General features: G+C 41.6%; 1 protein-coding gene across 8 annotated transcripts in view; it reads left to right on the top strand.

The window, feature by feature from the left end:
* The window catches only part of GRAMD1C (GRAM domain containing 1C), a 113,757-nt gene that overhangs the window by 69,837 nt on the left and 20,724 nt on the right, over positions 1-23,196 (top strand). For 4 of the 8 annotated variants that reach the window (XM_019548786.1, XM_019548789.1, XM_019548788.1 and 1 more), the window contains 4 exons: positions 27-107; positions 12,495-12,613; positions 13,891-14,014; positions 19,757-19,919. In XM_019548786.1, the coding sequence (XP_019404331.1) occupies positions 27-107; positions 12,495-12,613; positions 13,891-14,014; positions 19,757-19,919 (487 nt within the window). The other 4 variants (XM_019548793.1, XM_019548792.1, XM_019548790.1 and 1 more) reach the window with 4 other exon arrangements.

Raw genomic sequence — 23,196 nt, 5'->3', positions numbered from 1 at the left:
CCCCCTTCCCTGTCCCCGCCCCATAGTTTTTCTTCACATCATTCAGTGCTAGAGACAGAAGCTACCTCAGTATCTTCCGCTTATGGCAGAATGCATTGCTAGACAAGGTAAGTTTTTGTTTTTGTGTCTGACTCAATGCCGTTAACAAATTATGAAAGAGATTATTTTCTGGAATAGACTGATGATACTTTAAAGGGTAAGTATCATTTTTTTCTTTTCTTTCGTTTAGAAAGAGCAGTTTTGATTAGCACACTTCATTAAGAAACAGGAGTCTCATACCAAGAAGAAAAGTACTGGTATTCTCCACACTCCATCCTCTTGATATACCAGAGTGAAACTCCAGTCAAAGTAGATCTTTATAACATGTCCATTCCTCTTCTCTGTATTGACGCTAGAGGCATAACAGGGCAGCTGGGTGCCTAGAGCAGCAGTGGTTGCGGTGACGGTCATTATTTTTCTTCTGGTGTCACACCTAAGTTACACTACTGATTTGATGCTTTAAATGTTGTCACCTCTGCAGTTAATGTTCACTGCTTAAAATTACAGGACCTCTTTACACCTAGCTATGAGCTGTTACTTAAGTCTCTGTAGAAAGTTGGGCATTAACTGAATTGGGGGTATGTTTGGGTTCCATTGTTAAAAGGCAAAAAACTTCTGTAAGGAAAGCTTAGGTGATAAATAGTAGCATCTTTTCAAAGATAAGGTAGCTGAACCCTTGCCAACCTGCTCGGTGTGCATGCCCATTTTTGTTGAATAAATGCAACAAGATGATGGTTGATTTATGTGAAAGTATGTATTGGCAAATTCCGCTAGTTAGCAGTGATTTGTATGACGGTTGGTGTATATTTTCTGGTTACTGGACATGCATAACACTTTTTGTTGTTGTTCCAAATAATCATTGCAAATAAAAGTGCATCTGTTGAATGGTTTCTGTTCTGTTTTATAGTTCTCACTGTTTTCCATGTTTGAAACCTGTTGCAGCTCACTACCACCTAGGTATGCATAGATAACTTTGGAATGAAGTATCCCCTAAAGAGTTTAAAAATCTTGAGGGCCAGCTCCTGCCTGCTTGGTAACTTATATAGTTATTTACATCTGTTTAGTGAGATGCTACCAAATCAGAATGGTGGCAGTGCGCCTTCAGTGTCATCAATTATTCTAGCTCCTCAAATTCTTGTGGACTTTACCACTCTTGGAATAGACAACATGGCCTAATGCAACTCACCATTTTTTAAAATAGGTGTCAGTACAAACTGAAGAAAACCAAGTTGGCAACCTTGTAACAGAGGCATTATCTATCTGTCTACATGTCTCTATCGTCACAGGCAAGGGCAGCTCCCAGACTACTGCATAGGGCAGCACAGTTTGGGGAGAAGGTGAGTGGCCCTCATTGGTGAAAGACCAGGTTAGGGACTTCTTGGACACATCCAGCTTTTCTAAGTCCATGGGGCCAGATGGGATGCATACGAGGGTGCTGAGGGAGTTGGCTGGTGTGATTGCAGGTCCATTGGCCATCGTGTTTGACAGTTCATGATGATTAGGAGGGGTCCCAGATAATTGGAAAAGGGTAACCATAGTGCCCATACCTAAGAAATAGAACAAGGAGGATCCAGGGAATTCTATAGACCAGTCAACCTCACCTCAGTCCCGGGAAATATCATGGAGCAGGTCCTCAAGGAATCCATTTGTAAGCACTTGGAGAAAAAGGTGATTAGGAAGAGTCAACATGGATTCACCGGGGCAAGTCATGCCTGACCAACCTGATTGCCTTCTATGATGAGGTGACTGGCTCTGTGGATGTGGGAAGACTGGTGGATTTGGTGTACCGAGATAGAGAGATCTTTTTTTTTTTTTTTTACCAAGGCTTTTGATATGTTCTCCCAGGCAAGATAAGGAAGTATGGACTGGATGAATGGATTGTAAAGTGGATAGAAAACTGGCTGGAGCATCGGGCTCAGAGTAGTAATCAATGGCTCGATGTCTAGTTGGCAGCTGGTATTAAGTGAGTTGGTCCTGGGGCTGGTTTTGCTCAGTGTCTTTGTCCCATTTTCCAGATCAGTGATGGAGTGCAACATCAGCAAGTCTGCAGATGACACCAAGCTGTAGGGAGTAGTAGATATGCTGGAGGGTAGGGCTAAGATTCAGAGTGGCCTAGACAAATTGGAGGACTGAGCCAAAAGGAATCTCATGAGGTTCAACAAGGACAAGTGTAAAATCCTGCACTTAAGAGGGAACAGTCCCATGCACCAGTTCAGGCTGGGGGTTGCCTGATTGGGCAGCAGCAGTGCAGAAAAGGACCTGGGAGTTGCACTGGACAATAAGCTGAATATGAGCCTGCAGTGTGCCCTAGGTGCCAAGAAGATTAACAGCATATTGGGCTGTGTTGGTAGGCATGTTGCCAGTAGGTCAAGGGAAATAACTATTTCCCCCTCCCCATTCAGCACTGGTGAGGCCACATCTGCGGTACTGTGTTCAGTTTTTGGGCACCCCACTACAAAAAGTATGTGTGGATAGAATCCAGCAGAGGGGGACAAAAATGGTGAGGGGGCTGGGGAACATGGCTTATGAGGAAAAAGTGGAGGAACTGGGTTTATTTAGTCTAGAGAAGAGGAGACTGAGAGAAGACTTAATAGCAGTCTTCAACTACCTGAAGGAGCATGGTTCTTGGTGGTGACAGATGACAGAACAAGGAGCAATTGTCTCAAGTTGTAGTAAGGGATGTTTAGGTTGGCTATTAGGAAGAATTTTCTCACTAGGAGGGTAGTAAAACACTGGAACAGGTTACCCAGGCAGGTGGTGGAAGCTTCATCCTTGGGGGGTTTTAAAACCTGACTAGATAAACCTTTGGCTGGGATGATCTAGTTGGGGATGGTCCTGCTTTGAACAGGGGATTGGATTAGATGATCTCCCTGAGGTTCCTTCGAACTCTAACTTTCTATGATTCTAATTTCACTTCAGTATGGTACCTAGAAGAGCATGCAGAAGGGACCTTATGGCACTAGAGAACTGGGGTGCTCACTGGAGCAAATTTGTTAGATGAAGCAGTAGGCCTTGGGGACCTGTCCTCAATAAGTCAATCCTTTCTCCACTTCAGCCTGCTGCCACCCTCTGTACACCTTCCCTTCTCCATACCAATCTTCCTGGTGACTTTTCCAGGGAGGTGATGCTAAAATAGGGTGTTTTGATCCCAAATTTTGCTCAGTTCAGTCTCCCTGGGGTTTCCCTCTTCCCTCTATGCTTATCCAAGGGAGGCACTGATGAGCTGAGTTTTTAAATGTTCCTAATTATGGCTTCCTTTTTTGTGGCTCTTGAATACTACTGTGAAATGGGTCAAGTGTATATGTACAGTAGGGCAGGGGGAGGGAAGGAAAGGCATTGGTGAGATTCACAAGTTCAGATTTCCAAAGACTTGGCTCCTGTGGCTTTCTGGTACAGGCAGCTGTGATGTTGCTGAAAGGAAGCAGCTGATGGATCTGTCAGGTTTTTTTTTTCCTTGGCAAAGAGCATAACATTTTGAAAAATGCCTTGTTCCTTAAAGTGAGTGTGTTTGTGTACTCACGTGTATATACCTGAAATCTGAAGTCTGTTGCCAGGAGGAAGGGATGGGTTGGAATCCTTTGAAATTTGAATGCCATGGCAAAATACAAGCTAAGCTCTGTCTGTAATAAAAAATGCAATGTTTAAAGTGTTTCCTCTGTGAGTGAATAAATAACTTTGTAAGATTGTGTGGAACATTCAGTTGCCCTCTGAAGTACTTGCACTAATATGGAGACCAAATTGTAAAATGAAGACTCTTTTTTTTTTTTTTTTTGTGGTTCTGTTATAAGTACAAATTGATGCTTAATTGTCACATTCCTGGTGAAGGCTCCACTCTGATTCCCAGGCACTACCCACAATGCTCTGTTTGTACCTGCACACTTGGGAGTGCTTTTAAACTTACCCTTTGGTCAGAAGTGGCATTAGTCACCATCTCTGGATCTGGCATCTAAAGTAACCTTCCTGAACATTAGTGTCTATCTGTTAAATCTTCATGAAAGTGGAACCCTACAGCCCAGGTACCTGTGTCTCTAGGAATCACATTGATCAACTCCCCCTCCCCATGAAGACTCCCCAGTAGTCTAGGCACACTGTCCCAGACCTCCACCTTGTAGGCACTTTGGTTTCATTGGTTAAACTGTTAAGAACATATGATAGTTGAAGCAAATGGATGGGAACTTTTTCAGAAGGATTTCCAGAAGCAATTCCTCTTTACTTTAGACCAGTGGTTTTAAATCTGTGGTCCATGTACCCCTGGGGATCCACAGACTATGTCCAAGGGGTCTGCAAAAGGTGACTATAACCAATCAGATGTATGTGAATACCCACACTTACAATTCAGATGGGTCTGTCCCTCCATTCAAAATTTTTTAGGGTTTCACAAATGAAAAAAATGTTGAAAACCATTGCTTTAGACCATCCATGAAGTGTATAGATTGAAATAAAACAGTCAATGTCTGTATGCCATTCCCTCCTTCCACTTCCTCACCAGTTTTGAGCTGCTTTTGGGATTTGGGGTCAGGGTCCTTCTCAGGGTTCTGGGTTGTCTTGGCTGATTTGTGTTTCTCCTTCCAAACATGGAGTCACTTATTTTGACCCTGCAAGTCAGTGTCCTTGAGCTTTTTTACTAGGCTTAAGAGTCAGCAGTTTCCTTCTTCCTTCTCAGGTTGTACTTCTTTTTTTTTTTTTAATTTCCCTTTCTTAGTAGAGCGTTTTAAAAATAAAAAGACTAGTACCTTGGCCCTCTTTCATAGTTTCATAGTTGTTAGGGGCTGGAATGGACCTTGCAGATCATCGGGTCTAGTTCCTCTGCACTTGGGCAGGAAAGACTGCTGGATTGGATGACCCCAGGTAGGTGGGTGTCAAGACACTTTTTGAAGATCGCCAGGGGGCAGAACTGTACCACCTTTGGGGGGAGCCTGTTCTAAACTCTCGGCACTTGACCTGTAAAGAAGTTTTCCCTTGGGTCTAGCCTGAAGTGATCCTCAATCAGCTTGTGCCCATTTTTTTTTTTTCCTCCCTTGGGGGAGTCTTGGTGAATAGATGCTCCCCCAGGCCCTGAAGTATGCCCTTGATTATACTTACAGGCTGCCACCAAGTCCCTTCTGAGTCTTCTCTTCTCCAGGCTGAACAGTCCCAAGTCTTTCAGCCTCTCCTCGTATGACCTAGTCTCTAAGCCTCTAATCATGTGCATGGCCCTCCATTGGACTCTCTCAAACTTTTCCACATCCTTCCTGAAATGCAGCACCCAGAACTGGACACCCAACTCCAGCTGTGGTCTCACCAAGGCAGAGTACAGAGGGAGGATAACATCCTCAGCCTTTGCTTGAGATGCCTCAGTAGATGCATGCCAGTGTTTGATTAGCTTTGCCAGCTATGGCATCGCATTGGTGGTTCATGTTCATTTTGTTGTCTGTCACAATGCCCAGATCTCATTCAGATGTGGTGCTAGCACGTGTAGCACCGCCGAGCCTGTAAGTGTGTTGTAGATTAGTGCTCCCCAGATGGAGCACTTGTCATTTAATACAGAGAAATGTAATCAGGTTGAGGTCTGCCCACCTCAAGAGCCTGTCCAAGTTAGCCTGTAGTGCCAGCCTGTCTTTGAGCGTGACCACACTCCCCCCATAGTTTGGTGTCATCAGCAAACTTTGCTAGTTTGCTTTTTAATACCTGAATCCAAATAATTAAACAAGTCAAAAAGCACTGATCCTAGTACTGAACCCTGAGGGATGCCACTGGTCACCTTCCACCAGGATGACTTGGTTCCATCAGTTGGTAGTCTCTCGGTCCTACCACAGAGCCAGTTACCTAGCCACCGAACCATGAAGTAGTTGAGGCTGCATTTTTCCAATTCTTTCATGAGGACATTGAAGTCCACACATATGACATCAACCTCATTTTCCCCCTATCTAGGTGTTGAGTTACTTGATCATAGAAGGAAATGAGATTGGTCTGGCATTACCTGCCTGTAATGAAGCCATGTTGGCTACCTTCAGCATACTGCCTTCCGCTAGCCTGTCTGTATTGGATTCTCTGATAATTTTCTCCAGAATTTTACCAGGGATTGAGGTCAAACTGATTGGCCTGTAATTTCTCAGGTCTTCCTTTCTTAGACAGACACCACATTGGCCTTCTTCTAATCTTCTGGGACTTTTTTCCTGAGCGCCATGAGTCTTCAAGTAATTTTGCTATCGGTCGCACAATGACATCGGCCAGTTCTTTTAGCACCCTTGGGTGTAATTCATCTGATCCTATTGACTTGCAGACATTTAGACTTTGTAGGTGCTCCCCTGCAAGATCTGTGCCAAGTTGGGGGGGGGGGTGGTCACTCCCACCATGATCATCCTGTATCCTGTCAAGCAGGCTAACACCCTTGCACTGGTGGAATACTGACGTGAAGTATTAATTCAGGAGCTCGGTTTTGTCCTGAGTGTCGGTTATCAGTCATCCCATTTCATTCATCGGGGCCCTATGCTTTGCTTTTTGCTTTTTTTTTCCTCTGACTTCCTATGAATCTAAAGAAGGACTCTTTGTCCTTGATTCCAATTGCCAGTCTGTATTTGGTTTGTGCTTTTGCTGTCCTGATCTGCTCCCTACAGAGAGCTGTTGCCGAGTACTCTGGTAGCTATTCCTGACTTCCAACCTTTGTAGGCTTCTTGTTTTAATTGCAGGAGGTCCATGACTTCCCTGTTGAGCCAAGGGGGTCTGCCCCTCTGAAATTCAGTTTAATCATTGTGTGTTTGTAGAATTACTGCTTCTTCCTATTACTAGCTCTTTTGAGCTATGGGTCTGGATTTGTAACTGGATGGGTTTATTGCAGGAAGGAAGGAATCAAATAGTCCCTACCCTCATGGGACTCCTGAGACCTTGCCAAAGCAAGAGCTCTACTACCTTTGCGGACTGACAAGTTGTCAGGTAGGGTGGGAGATGAATGGAGAGAGGAGGAGTGATCTCTTTCTGCTGCCCTTTGGGCTGTTGTAGAGAGCAAATGGGGAGCAGAGCAGAGATTGTGTTGTTTTCAATTGTGCCCTTACACAAGGCTGGCCAGTGGAGTGGTAAGTACTTGTGCTGTGAGAGGGAAGGAGAGGCCTGGCTGGCAAAAATCTGACCATTAAATTCTATCTTGGAAAATGGTGTAGATACACCAAACAACCCTTTGTTTAATAAATTTGTCCAAACTCCTGCACCTGTACCTATACAAAACTTCTCTACGTACTTGCTCCAAAAATATCTTGTATTGCAGAATGCAGCATGTCAGGCAATTCAAGGGCTGTTGTGAATTTGGAAACTATATCCTTCTAATGCCAAAGGAGGAAAAGCATTGTTTGAGCTGCAATTTGGAACTAATTCAGTCTTAAACCAACCTCCTCTTGGTCCCCGTATCCCTCTCACCCCCAAAAAACCCAACAGAAAACCCCAAACCCCTCACATATTTGTGTTAGTCTGGCTTTTTGTATGTGGTGATAAATCATGGTCAAATGGCAAGTGCTTTGTTGTCTTCAGAATTTCATCTACATTTTACCCCGCTGTATCTCTAGTATGCCTGGGTCTGCAGGTAAAGTACAAGTGAAATAAGGCGGAAACTCAGAATTTGAGGCATTAGAAGTAAGCAAATCAAAGAGCTGTTCTTGGAAGAACAGTACTGTGGCCCCAAAACTGTCCTCTTCTGAAACATAAAGCAGGCAGGAACTGATATTGTGGGGTAGGGGCAGGTTTGATATCTTGTGAAACATGAGGGTTAGATGCTGGAGGGTTGAAAGTCTCTCCTTTCCAACTGTGTAAAACTTATGCTTCCTTGATGTAGTAGATTGTAATATCAGCTTTTCGTAGCACAGGGTATTATGTAGCTAACTCTGTAATCAAAGAGACTTGATATATTAACTAAATATTTCTCCTTTCCTCAGTATAGTTGATTTGCTCTAGCACCTCCTATAAATTTATGGGTCTTCCTGTAAATTATGGCATTAAATAAATGCTGTGATATGTATGTATAAATAAGAATAAAAATCATAGTACATCACTAATTTAATACTATAATATACAATTATAATATTGAAAGTTGTTAGTAGAATTGGCTTCCCCCCAGTTGTGCCACATAGGGATGAAAAATCCTGCAAACAACCTAAATCTGGATATGTAATGTAAGGAGGTGGTGTTCCTATATACAGCAGGGAAATAGTGTGCAGTAGGGAAATGGTGTGCTTTTTCTCAAGACTCAAATAACTGGTTTCTGAATATATAAATAAGAGATGTAATTTTAGTTCTGAGCAGGTGAAGGGGATGAGATGCATGGAGGATGCTCACTCTTCTTGTGGGGTTAGACATACTTATGTGTCCTGCTTTTTGTTTAAGATCTCCTGCCTGTGTGCATGGACTGACAGTAGTGAGGGGGTTAATGAGGACTCCTGATAAGGGATCTCTGGACTGTGGAGGAATGTCATTTTTTAAAAAAAGCTTCTCCTATTGCCATAAGCAGTGGCGTAACCTGCTCTCGGTGAAGCAGTTAGTGGCAAAAGTAGCCCCTTCTGAAGTCACTCCCTTGAGGCACTCTGTGTGTTTGTGTGTTAACACTAAAAGTATTCTCAAATGTCTTCATACTTTAAAAAAATAAAATTTGTGGCCTTTTTTAAACAGGGAAAGGAGTTGTCTGTCTCCAGCTGTCCCATGCTGTAAAGGAACTTTTAAACAGTAGCTTGATATGCCATCTCATAGGAAACCCAAGCTGTGTCTGTTTAATGAATCCTGCTTACCTGAGCTTTTCCTGAGTGGGAGCGGCCTAGAAACTGGTTGGGAGCTGAGTACAACTACCAGTTCAACAGGCAGACCAGCCCACTTGTGACCGGCTCTGATGCTGCCAAGCAGGAAGTCAGGAGAAGCAGTTTCGAAACGGCAGGAGAGCTCGTCCTCAACCTGACAGTTTAGTTCAGTAACTAACAAACAAAGCTGCCTGTTTTAACCCCAGGAATTTTGCTACTACATAATGGACTTTCCATGGTGAGGACTTGAGGGGCTTTTGGTCTTGGTTAGAGCCAAAGTGGACTACTTGGGAATCACTCTTCTGATTTGGAATCGGCTGTCAACTCAGCCTGTGGCTCTCATGGCTCTCTGAAAAGATGATAAATCCCCTTAAGGTGAAATGACATGCTTCTGACAGGATGGCTTCTGCAGCCCTGGAAGCCCACAGTGCTGTCCGTCTTCCCTGAGGATGTGGGCAGTTTCCTGAGCATCAGTGTGAAGTTGGCTGAGTAGAAGAGGAGTTCTCATCAGTTTCACCAAACAGGGTTGGAGATAACTAAGACAGAGTGAATGTGATCAAAGGCCATTCTTCCATAGTAAGAAACCTGCTAATAGTTTTAAGTAGTTGGAGCTCAAAATGCATTCTGCATTGGCTGAAATCATGTGGCATAAGAAATGTATTCAAGAAAAGCCAAAATGCATGCATGTGTGGTGTGTATATCCACTTATATTGGCTTGTGTTGCCTCTTATGTGTTTAAGTTGCTGTTAGTATAATGCAGTTCTACTATTTGCATAAGTAAGACAGCAGGGTTTTTAAAAATGTCTTTAAATAATGCATGATTATTTAATGGGATCAGTTTGCGTAAACAGTAAGTTGGTCTTATGTTACTATTTCATTAGGAAAGTTCAGTTCCCTCCATCTATCTGTATGAATTGTGGCTGATGCGTGTTTTCCAGTGCAGTAAGTTTCTTTAGAAATCATCAGTGTCACTTTCTTTCACATTTCATTAAATCCTTAGCTCTTTCTTGTTCTTCGAGCCTTTTCCAGCAGGGCAAGAGGACTTTGAAATCAATTGTAAACCAGTATTTGCAATGTAAACATGTCCTAATCCTTTTACTTTCTTAATGCTCTTGAGTGTCAGAGAGGACTTGAATTGTTTGAAGTATTAGGTTGATTAGGGGGTGGTGAGGGGCACTTTTTTTTTTTTTTTTTTAAAGCAAAAGAGAGAAACAGGTTGCAGGGTTTTTAAGAGATTTGAGCCTGTTCCCAAAATCTAAAGCCTCTGTTCCCACCCTAACTGTAATATTTTGTATTTGTCTAATTGCATTGCCACCTCCTATCAGTGTCCTGCCATTCCAGCAGCTTGCCTCTGGTTTTATTGGGGGCCAGATACTATTAGGGACACAGATCCATTGCTTTTCAGCTCAAAACACTTACATAAGTGGGTAAACATTGTGGGGAAACTGAGGTGCTGAACTTAAGTGACCTGTCTGGCAGAGTCAAGGAAAAAGTCCATGTCCAACTCGAGTCTAGTGCAGTGTTCATTGGGACTTCAGGAGGGTTGCTGAGAGATCCTTCTGCCCTGAGCAAGTCCAGGGGAACATCAGTGATGAGTGAAGGGAGATGAATGTGAATGTTAATATGTTAATTGCTTTTTTTAAACCGTTTTAAATTGGCTTTTTTATTTGCAATTAGCTGGGTGTGCTAACAGTGTTTTGATGGAACATGGAGCAGAAATTTTTAGAGAACATGGAGTAAAAATTTTGCAAAGTGCCAGTTTCAAACTTGAGGGTAGATACTTGTGTTCCATAGCTGTGTTAAATGCTTCTGAAAATTTTAACTTGAGGTACCTTCCTTAGTCTCAGTGTTTTATTAATATTACAATAACAGGCAGAGACTTAGAGCTCTATTATAGTGGCCTTGTGCTATACAAATATATAGCAAATGGAAAGTCCCTGCCTGGAAGAACTCATCATCCAGTACAAGGGGATTTGCCACCAACAACTTATGCAGGCATTGCGTCGTTAGTACACAGTGGCCAGCATTGGTCAGGGCCATGGATCCTTTGACTTGGTACCCAGTGCACTGTGAAAGCTACCAGAAACAAATACAGCTACTTAGAAATAGTAGAGACTGAGGGGATGCAAAGTAAAAGTGTTTGTGGGAGGAGGTGTTTGAAACATGAGGGAAGTGTTTTGTTTCCCTGGGATAGAGGAGGCATGGGCACTGTAGGCAACTCCCATTAAGGTGCTGTGGTATATGAAAGGGATCAGAAGAGAGCCTCGGGTGGATTAATTAAACCATTTTTTACCATTCTCACATTCACCTTGATCACACCTCTGTACCCAAGGCCAGCCTAAGAATTGAGGGAGTTATCAAATAACTCCCCAGAACATGTCATTTTGCTGAGCATGCTTCCAGCACTGTGCGTTGTGGGTTTTTTTAGCAGTCTCCACAATAGAGAGGGGCCAGATCCAGTTTTTAAACTGGTGGTAATAATACTGTATAAAGAACTGTGTGCTTTTGTTGTTACTGATAATGTGCATTTGATTAGACTGGAAACTTTTGAATGCCGGCAGTCTCTTAATTTGTTCTTGTACCATGCTTGAAACAATAGGGGCTACGTAGGGCCTGTGATACAAACATCAATTCCTAGAATTGGGGGAAGCCATTTGTCGTGCTCTGTTTTAGTATAGCATGAGCACACAAGTTAACAGCATGAATGCAACTTTTAAATGCATGTGCTTGTATGTATAATATAAACAAATGTTCAAGCAACGTTCAAATATTCAAGCAATGTTCAAACCAACACGTAAAAGGGGCAGTTGTCCAAATAAACTGGGTTTGTGTGCATGATAGAAGGAAGTCTAGCTCCTGCAGTGCTTCCATAGTTAGTCTTTGCTTACTACTTGCATCTTCCCTTGTGAAGTAGGTTAAGTGTGAGCATCTTCATTTTCTAGATGGGGAAATTGAGGCACAAAAAAAAAAAATTGGCTTGGTTGTGGCTCATAGGTGGTCTGTATTGACCTGTCATTTTGAATGCAGAGGTCCCTTGTTCTTTGTCTTAAAAGTTGCTAACTAGACCATTCTCTCTCTTGTACTGCTGAATTATCTAAACTTGTGACTGTAGCATCTGATGAAGTAGGCTGTAGCCTATAAAAACTCATGCTTCTGAATGAGATAGCAAGGTGGGGTGATACCTGATAGACTGTCTTCTGCTTATAGTTCACCCTGGCTAGTCAAGCAAGGTTTGCTGCACACAGATGGCTAGCACCCTGCTGTCCACAGTGACAGCCTGTATGATTCAACTCTTACTAAAAAGCTGCAGAGAAAAGTCAAGGGTCCTACGTCTGTACAGTTTTCATGGGCCACCAGAGATCAAGCTCTGAGTCTTAGGTGAGGCAAGGAGAAGGAAGTAAATCCATTTTGTGATCTTGAAGGAAAAATGAGTGACAGTTTTTCTTCCCCAGGTCTCCTTGACATAAGGTTACATTGACCTTGGCTAGAAGGTTACCTCTTCTCACTCGCAAGCAAATATTTTTTTTCTTTTCCCAGGGGGCTAGCAACTTCAGAGGTGAGGGCCAAACGCTGTCTCACTTTCAGTCTTAGCAAATAGTTTGCTTTCGGATTTGTTATCATGAAGTGTGCTCATGAGCTCAAGAGCTGGCTCATCACTGCTATTTTTGACTGATTTTTAGCAGTACTTTATCTTTTTTTCAGAGACTGACAAAGCAGGAATTCTGGCAGCTGGTCCACCAGAGCTATGGCTCTGAGCTGGGCCTGAACACTGAGGAGATGGAGAGTTTTCACTCATCATCTGAGGATAATGGGCCATCTCGGTAAGAAAATGCTTTTATGGATGTAATATGCTACTTCCATGAGTTTGCCTTCAGAATCTTCATTCAAACCTGCCACCATAATTGACGAATTTTGTATCCTTTCTAATAGTCTTAGCATAGAGACTGAGTGAGTAGGCAAAGACTTGATTTGCCCTCACACAGTATTGTAGATGGATCACAGCTGAGGTCCCTTCATGAGGAGAGACATGAGCAAATTTTGCATTTCCACTGCTCTTCCTGGATTGGTTCAGGTAAAATAATCTACGAATTGCATATTTAAAACCAAGATAACACTCCCCCTTCCCCTTCCCCTCCCATCACCACATCAGTTATTGACACCTAGATCTCAGCCTTGCCTGTGAAAGATTTTCACCATTCCCCAGTTCCACTGTGCAGCATGGGGAGAGCAAAATGATAGTGACTCAACATCTCTTTACAATGCCTAAGGTGAGACCCCCAGTTGTTGAGACCTGAAATATTTTAATAGTTAAATTTAACAAAATATAAATATTAAAACATCATCTGCTTTGTTTTATAGGTGTTCTTAATGCTTACTTTGTCTTCTAGTAATTTATTCAGCTTAGCCAGCAGACCTGTCAACATCCCTTGCTGGTTTTGATAGTTTCTTGGCTGACTTCATATGCCTTTGAGCTAATTTGTTAATGGTCCACATTGTACTGCAAACAAGGTGTCTTTAAATTTTGCACATGCACTTACATAAACATATATTCAGTAAGGACAGAACTACTGCTCTAGCACTTAGTGCTGTTACTTTTAATCAAAGCAGTGGGGGAAGTGTGTATCAAATTATCCTATTTGCTGCCAGTTTTAAGGCATGCTTTCTTTTATATGTCCTTATATAATCTGTAAAATACTCTGACATGGGACACTCATCTCTAAAACAACTTAAATCTTTCCAATTATGAGCTTATGCTACATGCCTCGAAACCCCCTACAACCTTAATTTTCTCTTTGGTTTGCCAGAGCTTGGATTGTTTGGTTGATTGTTTTTTGTTATTTATTGGGGTTTTTTTTATTTATTTGGGTTTTTTTTTTTTTACCCTAGGCATAGTAAAGGGCTAGTGAAGAGGTGGTTTGACCTAATGAATGGAAAGATTAAGCTGGAATTTGTATATGGCAATTCAATTCATGGTTGGAATATATTTTGTGAATGATGTGTTTAATTAATACATTTTTTAAATTCAGCAATCTAAACTAAGTAAGGCTGAGAAACTGAAATAAATTAATTCCTCCTATATTATCTTTGGCTTGGACAGATCCAGTGTGTGTGATGATTCTGGGGAAAAGGATGAAAAATTACCCAAAGCAATCAGCCCCACTCGAGAACCTGTCGCGCAGATGATAGAGGTTGAGCCACAAAATGGAAATGTGTTGCCGGGGGTAATTATGTACACAGCTTTTCCTTGTATGTATTAAATATGTGTATATGGATTGTATGTGTCTAGGGATTGCTTCTCAAGAGGATGCGAAGGGAAAGACTGTCTAGAAAGCTAAGTGAACAGTTCAAGGATTGCTTTTAACTGTTAAACATTTTAGGAGTTTTGCCCTTCTGTACGTTACTGGTTATGAGAAATGAATTGCTTGCAGGTCTGCAAAACCTTTTATTTATTATTGGCGTAGACCATAGGGGATCAATGCCTGTTCTTCCATTAGTTCATTGCCTGACCTTGGGCATGTTGCATCTCGAGTTCCCCCAGCTCTAAAATGATCATAATTGTAAAGCATGTTGAGCTACAAGTATAAAGTTTATTCTGTGTTTCATACCTTACATTCCTACCTGCTCTCCTATGATATTTTTTCCAGTTATAGTTTATGCTCAAGCTATCCCTTTGCAGTTGTCCTAGGTTGTTAAAAGGAGCTTTGTTTTGAATCTCACATTTAATGAGGTTAGTCCAGGCCATTGTAGCAGGGGAAAAAAACCCTTTTATTTTCAATTTTAGAAATTCAGATAGAGGAAACAAATTGAGGAAAGCATACTGAGCAGGTAATCAAGATGGATTCTTTTCTAGTTCATCAAGAGAATTGAAAACGAATAAAGTGCTCATGTTACTCATTAGGATGAGTGAATGTAATGAGTTGGTGGGAAAGGGAAATAGAGTAGTAGCAACATTTGTTGTATTTATACAATGCCTAGCACAAGAACCAGAACTCTTAGGTGCTACTGTAATACAAAAAAGAAAAAGCATTCCTTTGGTTGGTCCTGGCTTGAAAGCCTGTCCCATATAACGGATGCCAGAAAGCAGATTTTCAAAGCAAAAACAGCAGTTAATACAAAACTCTAGAACTCTTGGTTCAGAGGTATACCTTTTTATTAGACCAACTAAACTCGAAAATAGGTTTTTTGCTGTTTTCTAGTTGGTCTAATAAAAGGTATCACCTCTGAACCAAGAGTTTTTTAGTTTTGTATTCCTTCTGGTCTCAAACCAACATGGGTATAAAAATAGATCCCTGAAATAGTAGTTATGCATCTCTCACTAAAAGTCACTGAAGCTTGGCACCTTGTTTCTTGTTGCCAGTAAAGAATATCGGGGTTATTTGTGATATTCTTCAGGACTATTTATTATGTGACCCTCAGTTTACTCTGGTGTTTGCTAATGGATAATGAGGCCTTGCAGGAATGGAAAGTTAATGCCTTAAGATAGCTAATCTCTGGTACTTAACAATGTAGGTGTCAGTTCCTTTTAACTTTACATGCACGTGCTCTCACCAGATGGTTGGGAGGGAAGGGAGCAAAAGGAGGGATTCCAAATGTGGGTAATAAATAAGAATTTTGGAAGGGTTTAAAAACCTTTGCACTAGTGGGTGGGGTGATGGGGTGGGGAGAAACTGCCTATCCACAACTACAGTTGTGGGGTATCTGTGTTTACTCTAGGAATGTGTGGAGGTTTCTTTGTTGGTTTAACCCTTTCTCTGATTCCTGTCTTACTATGGATAAATATGTAGAAGAGGCTGCTCTGTGTTGCGGGGGTCACAGCTCACAAAGGGAAGTCTCTTGCTGGTGACAAATCCAATTCTACCCTGATTGAGTGCCCCCTTTCCAAAGATCTTAAAGGGGTAAAAGGTAGAGCTTTGACCATGGCATTGCCCTTTGAAAATTTGACCTGAGTGTCATTGTGTAGTTATTGTGTGTCATCACCATTTGCATCCCCAGTTGCATGTTTGTTGAAGTATTTCATAACATCAGGGCTCACTAATGTTTGTCTATGAACCTGAGGGGTTTCTTTTTCTTTTATTTCTGAATGCAGCTTTCAGAAATATAAATGTAACATTTATAAATAACTAAATGATAGAACTTCTGTATCCTGGGAGTACAGAAGGAATAGAAAAATTACAGTAGGTGTTAAGAGTATTGCTAAAACAGGATGTATGAGTAAAGTCCTAAAACTTGATTAGGTGGTTTCAAGGTGATATACAGAAGACAGGTGAGGGCAGGGAGGAGGAGAAAGGTCTTATTCCATTTGTTGATGTATAAAGTGTAGATTAAAACTCTTTAAAACAATAGTGTTGGAGGATTCTGCTTGGGTTTGTTCCTAGAAATTCAAGTCATATCCATTTTGGCAGAACCTATGGATGAAGGGGGAACTTGGTTGGCTTTTATCATTGCTCCCACTGAAGTAGCAAAACTTTGATTAATCTAGATGGGAAGCAGTTTTCATTTAGTTCCCAATGCACAATTTGGGTCATCCAAGAAAACTGCAAAAACAGGCAGACAAGAGATTTGATAATCCTGATATTAAATAGATTTTTATTTTGAGGCCAGAAAACACCATTAAATTATTTACTCTATTTAATACAGGATATGGAATTTCATATAGTTACCCTTGTAACTTGAGGGAAGAAGGGAAAAGGGAGACTTCATGCCTACTTTATTCCCCCTAGAGAAGAAAAACAAAGGGTATCAATCCCAATCTCTCTCCCTTTTTGTAGGTCATATTTGCCAAGAATGTAACTGTCGCCTTTGTACCAAGACAGAAATGGTTAGCTGTGTTAGTCTGAAGTGAGGCAGAAGGCAGGGAGGGGGTGGCACCTTTTATAAACTAACTTGTTCAGAGAGGCATGAGTTTTCATAGGTGACAGCCTACTCGTAGCCAACAAAAGTTCGAGCCTCTCTGAATGAGTTAGTCTATAAAGTGCCACTTTGCCTTGTCTTCTGTCTATTGTACCAAGTTTATACCCTGGACTAGAATGATTTTTGCTCCTGTCATTCCAAGTGGCATTTCCAGCTTGATGCAAGTGTATCCAGTGTATGTCTTTTTTTAAAATCCTAAATGCATCCTTCAAGTATGTTATCATAGCAGTTTATTCAGTAATCAATAATTCAATAGTCATACAGAATCAGGATACTGCCACTCAGCACTGCTGAGGGTGAAGATGGGGAGATGGTTGGGAAAATGTATCTTGCTTCTATTAAGGCATTTGACAAAAGATTCCAGAAAGAAATAATCATCATAGAAACTGCTATGAACCCAAATGATCTTTCTTTTTTGCCAACGTTAGAATACAGCAAATGGTACTTGTCAGGCTCCTGAATAACCATCCATTTCAATTTCTTTGTCAAAAGTATTTCTAGGAATTTTGTATCCCCTAGTAATATTTTACAATGGCTGCTTGGAAAAACTAGGAATTCATTTTCATTATGTTGTTCTTAAAGGAAGTGCGTATCTCATGAAATGTACGCTTCCTTTAAAATATATAAAAACACCAGTGTACTTCTTAAAGCACCAAACTGCTTTAAAATTTCCCCATCTCCAGAAATTGGTGCGAAATGACCTTTATTTTGTTTGCCTGTTTATTTTAAGCACTCACACAAATTGCCTAAATAGATTCCCACTCCTGGACTTTATTAAGTACAAATAAAATGAGGAAAGGTGGTAGAGCAGAGCTTGCCAAAATCAGTGCCCGCTTTGCTGTTAAGGGTATATGATGACTTGGGGAACTACTTGTATGTTCCTCTTACTTAAAATTATTATTTTTAGCAAAAGAGGACACTTTTTTTTTTTTCCCTTTTGGAGTGTGTGTGTAAAACATATGTCTGCTAAGGCTGAAAGGAAGAAACAACCTTTAGTTTAAAAGGTTCATGTCATTATGCATAAATACTATCTCAGATGGTCCAATACATCTTTAAAGAGCTTTCTTCTAGGCAGCGTGATGCTTGTTGATTAAGGGCCTTTGTACACACAGCAAGATTGGCCTTTAAAGCAGGTTAATTGCCCTTTTGCACTGCTTTAATGGTGTTGCTATTTACACGCTTGGCAGCGTATTTCACTTTAAATGACTGTTACATAGCAAGGTAAAACCTATCTGAGGTGTGTTAGTTTGCTACGTAGTGAAGTGCAACAGTGCAAGGGCTCTGGAAGCTAATGTGCTTGGGGAAGCTTGGGTTTGGCGGGTTTCCAGCACCTCATGTACTGTTCCCATCACCACCTCCCGCCTCCCAGCACACCCAACCACCCTCCTACCACCTTGCAGCTTCTGCTGGTCTCAAGTGATGGGGATGGTGCACAAGGTGCTGGAGCTTATCTGCCTCTCTCCATGGTGGCAGCACTTGCCCACTGGCTTCCAGTCTGGGAGGTCCCGGGGTACACTTCCACTGTGGAAGGAAGCGCGGGGCTCTGTGCAGCTCAGGGGCTGTGTGGCCCGGCAGGAGCCTGTGCAGGCAGGCTTGACTGAAGGAAAAAAAAAAAGCGGCGAGAAACTCCCCACCCCACCTCCTCCTTCCATCCTCCCAAAGTCTTATTAAGCTAGCCCACAGAAAAGACATGAATTGGCTTTAGCTCCTCCCTGTTCTTCAGATCTATAGCTTTTCTCCAAAAGGCATAAGAGATCCTGGCAACTATCACATTTGAAAGCTGCTGGGTCCTATGTTGCTCTTTGTAAGTGTGTATTGCAGACAGCTATGAGGTCTAGTCATAGTTTCTGTGTCTGTGTAGCACTAGGCTCATTGGTTGTCTCAGATTCGTGACTAGAGTATAATAGTCTCCTCCAAAGAAGTCTTCCATTTGCTTTGGCCTTGGAAAAACCTTGCCTCTTCTTGTTGAGGGTCAGAAATTCAGCGATAGCTCCTAGACTCTTCAGTCATCCACCTTTTTATATTTCAAGCATCTCAAACAAGGCTCAGGCCTTCATTTTGGTAGAAGACCTTCAAGGAATAAATGGCCTAGTGCTACAGGAAAGCAGGGATGATCATTCAGATGAATTCCTTGTGAATCATCTCCCAGAGATTTTGATCTCATTAAGTATAGCCAGGATTATAGCATTTAGGGCCACATTATAACTCTAGATCCACAGCTGTTTCATAGATTTCATAGACATAGGGCTTGAAGAGACCTTGCAAGATCATCAGGTCCTGCACAAGGGGCAGGAAGCCAGCTGGCCTCAAGTGATCCCAGCAAGATAAGCATCCAATTTACTCTTGAAGGTGTTCAGTGTAGGTGCTTGAACCACCTCTGGCGGGAGTCTGTTCCAGGCCTTGGGGACTCGGACAGAAAATAAGTTTTTCCTTATGTCCAGCCTAAAACGGTCCTCCCGGCAGCTTAAAATGGTCTTCCTGGCCCACACTATTGCCCCGTTGGAAGATGTGTAGTTTGCAAGGAGACCAACTGTTGAATCTGGTTCTTATCTAGCATGACTGAACTTTAGAACCACCATTATCCTTACTGTTTGTGCGTTTTGGTCATCTTGCATAGAGTTGGCAGGTTTGTGTGCACATCAAGAAATGTGCAATAGTGTGCCTAGGTTATGACACTTGTGGGCCCAGATTTTTATATGTTAGGCACCTATCTTTTGAGGCTTCTGGCTGTATCAAATAATGATACATTATTTCATTTTTGAAAGGTTACTTTCATAAGAATAGCAATTAGGCACTGATTTTAGGTAAAGCTTCCTTCTGTTCAGCAAAATATCTCCTGGGAGCTTCATAACTTTACATCAGAATGACTGACTGGCTAGAAGCAGTGGGATTTGAAATCCAGTGTTAAGAACAAACAGAATTTGAACAGCTAGCTTGTTTGCTTTACTTGACGTGTGTGACTGTATGTATATACATATACAAATATATACATTTAAGTTATTAAGCTCAGTTATACCATATGCTCATTATTGTTTCCTTTGGGGTCTGAATAGGAGGAATCCCAAAATGAGAAGCCAGACAAGAGAAGCCCTTTTCTGGCTTCAGAAAGAAAACTTCTTAATCTAATCAGAAGCCAGTCCTCAGAGAAGTCCCTGGATCTGAACGAGAATGAAAACCTCCAAGAGAAGAGCAGTGCTTCAGATAGCAATGACGAAGGCAAGTCTATAAATCCAACTGGGAACTTGTAATATGAACAGTACTCTCACTCTCTGAGTACTCTCTGTTCTTACTACCCCGCCAGTGAGGAAAACAGGGGGAGTGGAAAACTTCTTGGGAGATTTGTTTTCATTGAAGAATAAGGCTTTGTAAATCACTCTAATTTTTTCTTCTACAAAAAAAAGTTTTTATTTTTTATTTTTCAGTTTAACTGTGAAAATATTTTGGAAATTACTTCTTAGGAGTTTTTTGCGAATATTAAAATATGTGGTTTTGAAATGGCTCCGTTTCCTCATATTTATTCCCCATTATGCCCTCCCATCCAGTTTTCTGAGTTGGGAATCAGTAACAGTGTCAAAAGTGGCTTTCTGAACAGTGGCACTTATGTTTTAAAAGTAAAATGTGTTTTCTTCCACTTTGGGAGGTGTTGGTTATATCCATGTTGGTCAAAGGACACAGGCAGAAGGTTCTCTGGGTAATTGTGATATCTTTTATTAGACCAACTAAATAGTTGGAAAAAGGAAGCCGCGAAGAAGCTTCCAATGATTTTCCAACTATTTAGTTGGTTTAATAAAAGATATCACAATTACCCAAAGAACCTTGTCTCTCTTCTTCCACTTCCCACTCCATTCTCTATTCTTAACTGTTTCCATTGGAGGGCAGAGAGAGTGAAAAAAACACTTTTCCATACTTTATCATTGGGAATTTTTTTTTAAATTTTGAATAGGCATTTTTATGTCAAGTATTTATGCAAAAATACATGTTTTCCAGCCTATTGGTAGTAAATATTCCAGTCTTACTGGGTGGGGAAACTGCAACTAAGGGCAAGCAATTGATCTGTGAAGCATCAAGACTCTGTAACTCAGATAAACTAGATCTCCGAAATCCTAAAAGTGCAATACTTTTACTACTATTCCACATTTCCCTTTGAATCTTTCCCATCTTCAAAGAGAAGGAAAAAATGGTAGGAAATCTGTGGAAAGAAACTACACAAAATGTTTGAGACTTAGTTTATTACCTAGTAGCAAGCTAGTGTTGCTGTCTACAGGTTCTGGTAATGTGCTCATTTTCATGGTATCTGAGCACCTTCTAGCACTGTACTGTACTGGGAAGTGTAGCTAACATCTGTTCCATGTTTGCTCTAGTCTTCATCCAGGAAAAGAAGCATATAGTTGATTTGTCTTGCTTTGGTAGAGCTTTTTTTAATATGTCTGTTGCTAAGTATTTATATCAGTGAAAATGATGTCAAAGAAGTGAACTTAGGTCACTGTCTTCTCAAGATGGGGTGGAGTCTCTTGGCCAATAAGAGATAGTGATAAAGCATTGCTTAACACCAGATAGCAGCAGCCTTGAGTATCCAGTTAAGGATTCAAGAAACACTTCTGAATTATAGGTTGAACTGTTCAACTTGGGGATCTGTACTTTCAACCAGAGCTGACTCCATCGTATCTGGAAAGTTGTCAAAATGCTTTCTCTTGCCCACCAACTTCATCTCTCCCTAGCCTTGGTTTTCAGCTTATGCTCCCCAAAAAGGTGTATACAGTGTAGTGGATATATGCTTGTATTATGAATGTACAGGCTTGCACAGGTTGTTATAGTAATGCTTAACCCTGTACACTTTGTGCATTCCCTAAGTCACCTGCCTCCCTCATCTAGAGTTGTAAAGAGTTACAGCCTCTAACATGTTTGAGTCATTTGGCAGTTTCTTATAGATCCTGAGCTTTTTACAACCTCTGGCATTTTCCAGTGCAAAGATCTTTCCAGTGTAATCAGTTTCCATTTGTTCTGTTAACTCCAGATAAGCAGAAGACATTTAAAGACATTTTTTCTCCTGAAGAAAAGAGGCACTTTTTTAGCAGTGGCGTCATGGGCCTAGCTGTGACCTTCATTTTCGGTATTAAGCAAACAAACTTTGCAAAAGCAAACTTAATTAGAGCTGGGACCATCTTCTGTTTTAAAATGAGTGAGCTTCCTATTCATGATACTTTCTGTGCTACTTTTTGTAGCCTGTCTTCTTTGAGACCACAACTTTTTGGCCTCACTACCTGGGTTGGAAAGATAATTAAGAATTACACTAGTCGTTCTTGGAATTCCTCCCCCTCTATTTCCCAACCTGGTCTATTCTTGTGCAGTGTTGCACAAGCTCTTGAAAGCTGAGTCTCCTTCAGGAAAATTGAAATCAATTGTACCAACCTTCAGCCCTAGCACATGACAGTACAAGCCGTACCTGTCTTGCTTAAGACATCTTTTGTGCCTTTTGGCTAATCTTGTTGACTCATCTGCACTGTGGGATGGAGGCCTGCTTCATGCTGTTGTAGCAGGTGAAGTGAGAAGTGGGCCCACGGCTATGTTTCCACCAGCTTCTGGGGTTTTGTTTGTTTGTTTTTTCTTTAAAGCTGCATCAATGAAACCTGAGGGTCCAGAGCCTTGCCTACACTAGGACTCCCCTTTGTTGCTATAACTTGCTTGCTCTTATTGGTAGTAGCAGCAATGGAACTTTTTTAAAGATTGCCTAGTGCGTGTTTGGTAACTTTACAGTGTGTGCTTTTACTTGGTGTCAGAAGCCCTGAGCCTAAATCCTGAGAGAGCCCAACATATTGCCCACAGTTGTATAGTTTTCAAAGATTCCAATCTCGAGCACAGTGTTTTGGTCTGTTTTTGTTTGTTTTTTTTTACCTCCTCACCAAGGGAGAAATGTGCCATAGACTCCATGAATTTCAATAGGGCCGTTACTTTTTGCTGTTGATTTTACATGGAAGACATGCACGTACTACCACGATTTCATAGACATTAGGGCTGGAAGGGACTTTAGAAGATCATTGAGTCCAGCCCCCTGCCCAAGGGCAGGAAGTCAGCTGGGGTCATAGGATCCCAGCAAGATAAACAAACATCCAAATTTCTCTTGAAGACGTTCAAAGTAGGTGCTTGAACCACAGGTGGTGGCAGGCTATTCCAGAACTTGGGGGCTTGGACAGTAAAGAAGTTCTTCCTTTTGTCCAGCTTGAAATGGTCTTGGAGGAGTTTGTGACCATTTGACCTTGTCATCCCTTGGGGCGCTCTGGTGAACGAACATTCCCCCAGGTACTGGTGAGCACCCCTGATAAACTTGCAGGCAGGCATCAGATCACCCCTGAGCCTACGCTTTTCCAGGCTGAAGAGTCCCATAGCTCTCAGCCTCTCATCATAAGGTCCGTTTTCCTGACTCCTGATCATGTGCGTGGCTCTTCTGGACTCTCTCAAGCTTCTCCACATCCTTTTTGAATTGAGGATCCCAAAA

The sequence above is a fragment of the Crocodylus porosus genome, unplaced genomic scaffold, assembly GCF_001723895.1.
Source record: "Crocodylus porosus isolate Cpor-Errol unplaced genomic scaffold, CroPor_comp1, whole genome shotgun sequence".
In the NCBI taxonomy this organism is placed as follows: Eukaryota; Metazoa; Chordata; order Crocodylia; family Crocodylidae; genus Crocodylus; species Crocodylus porosus.
The sequence above is the reverse complement of the archived record's forward strand: the minus strand, read 5'-3'. Positions and strand labels throughout refer to the sequence as shown.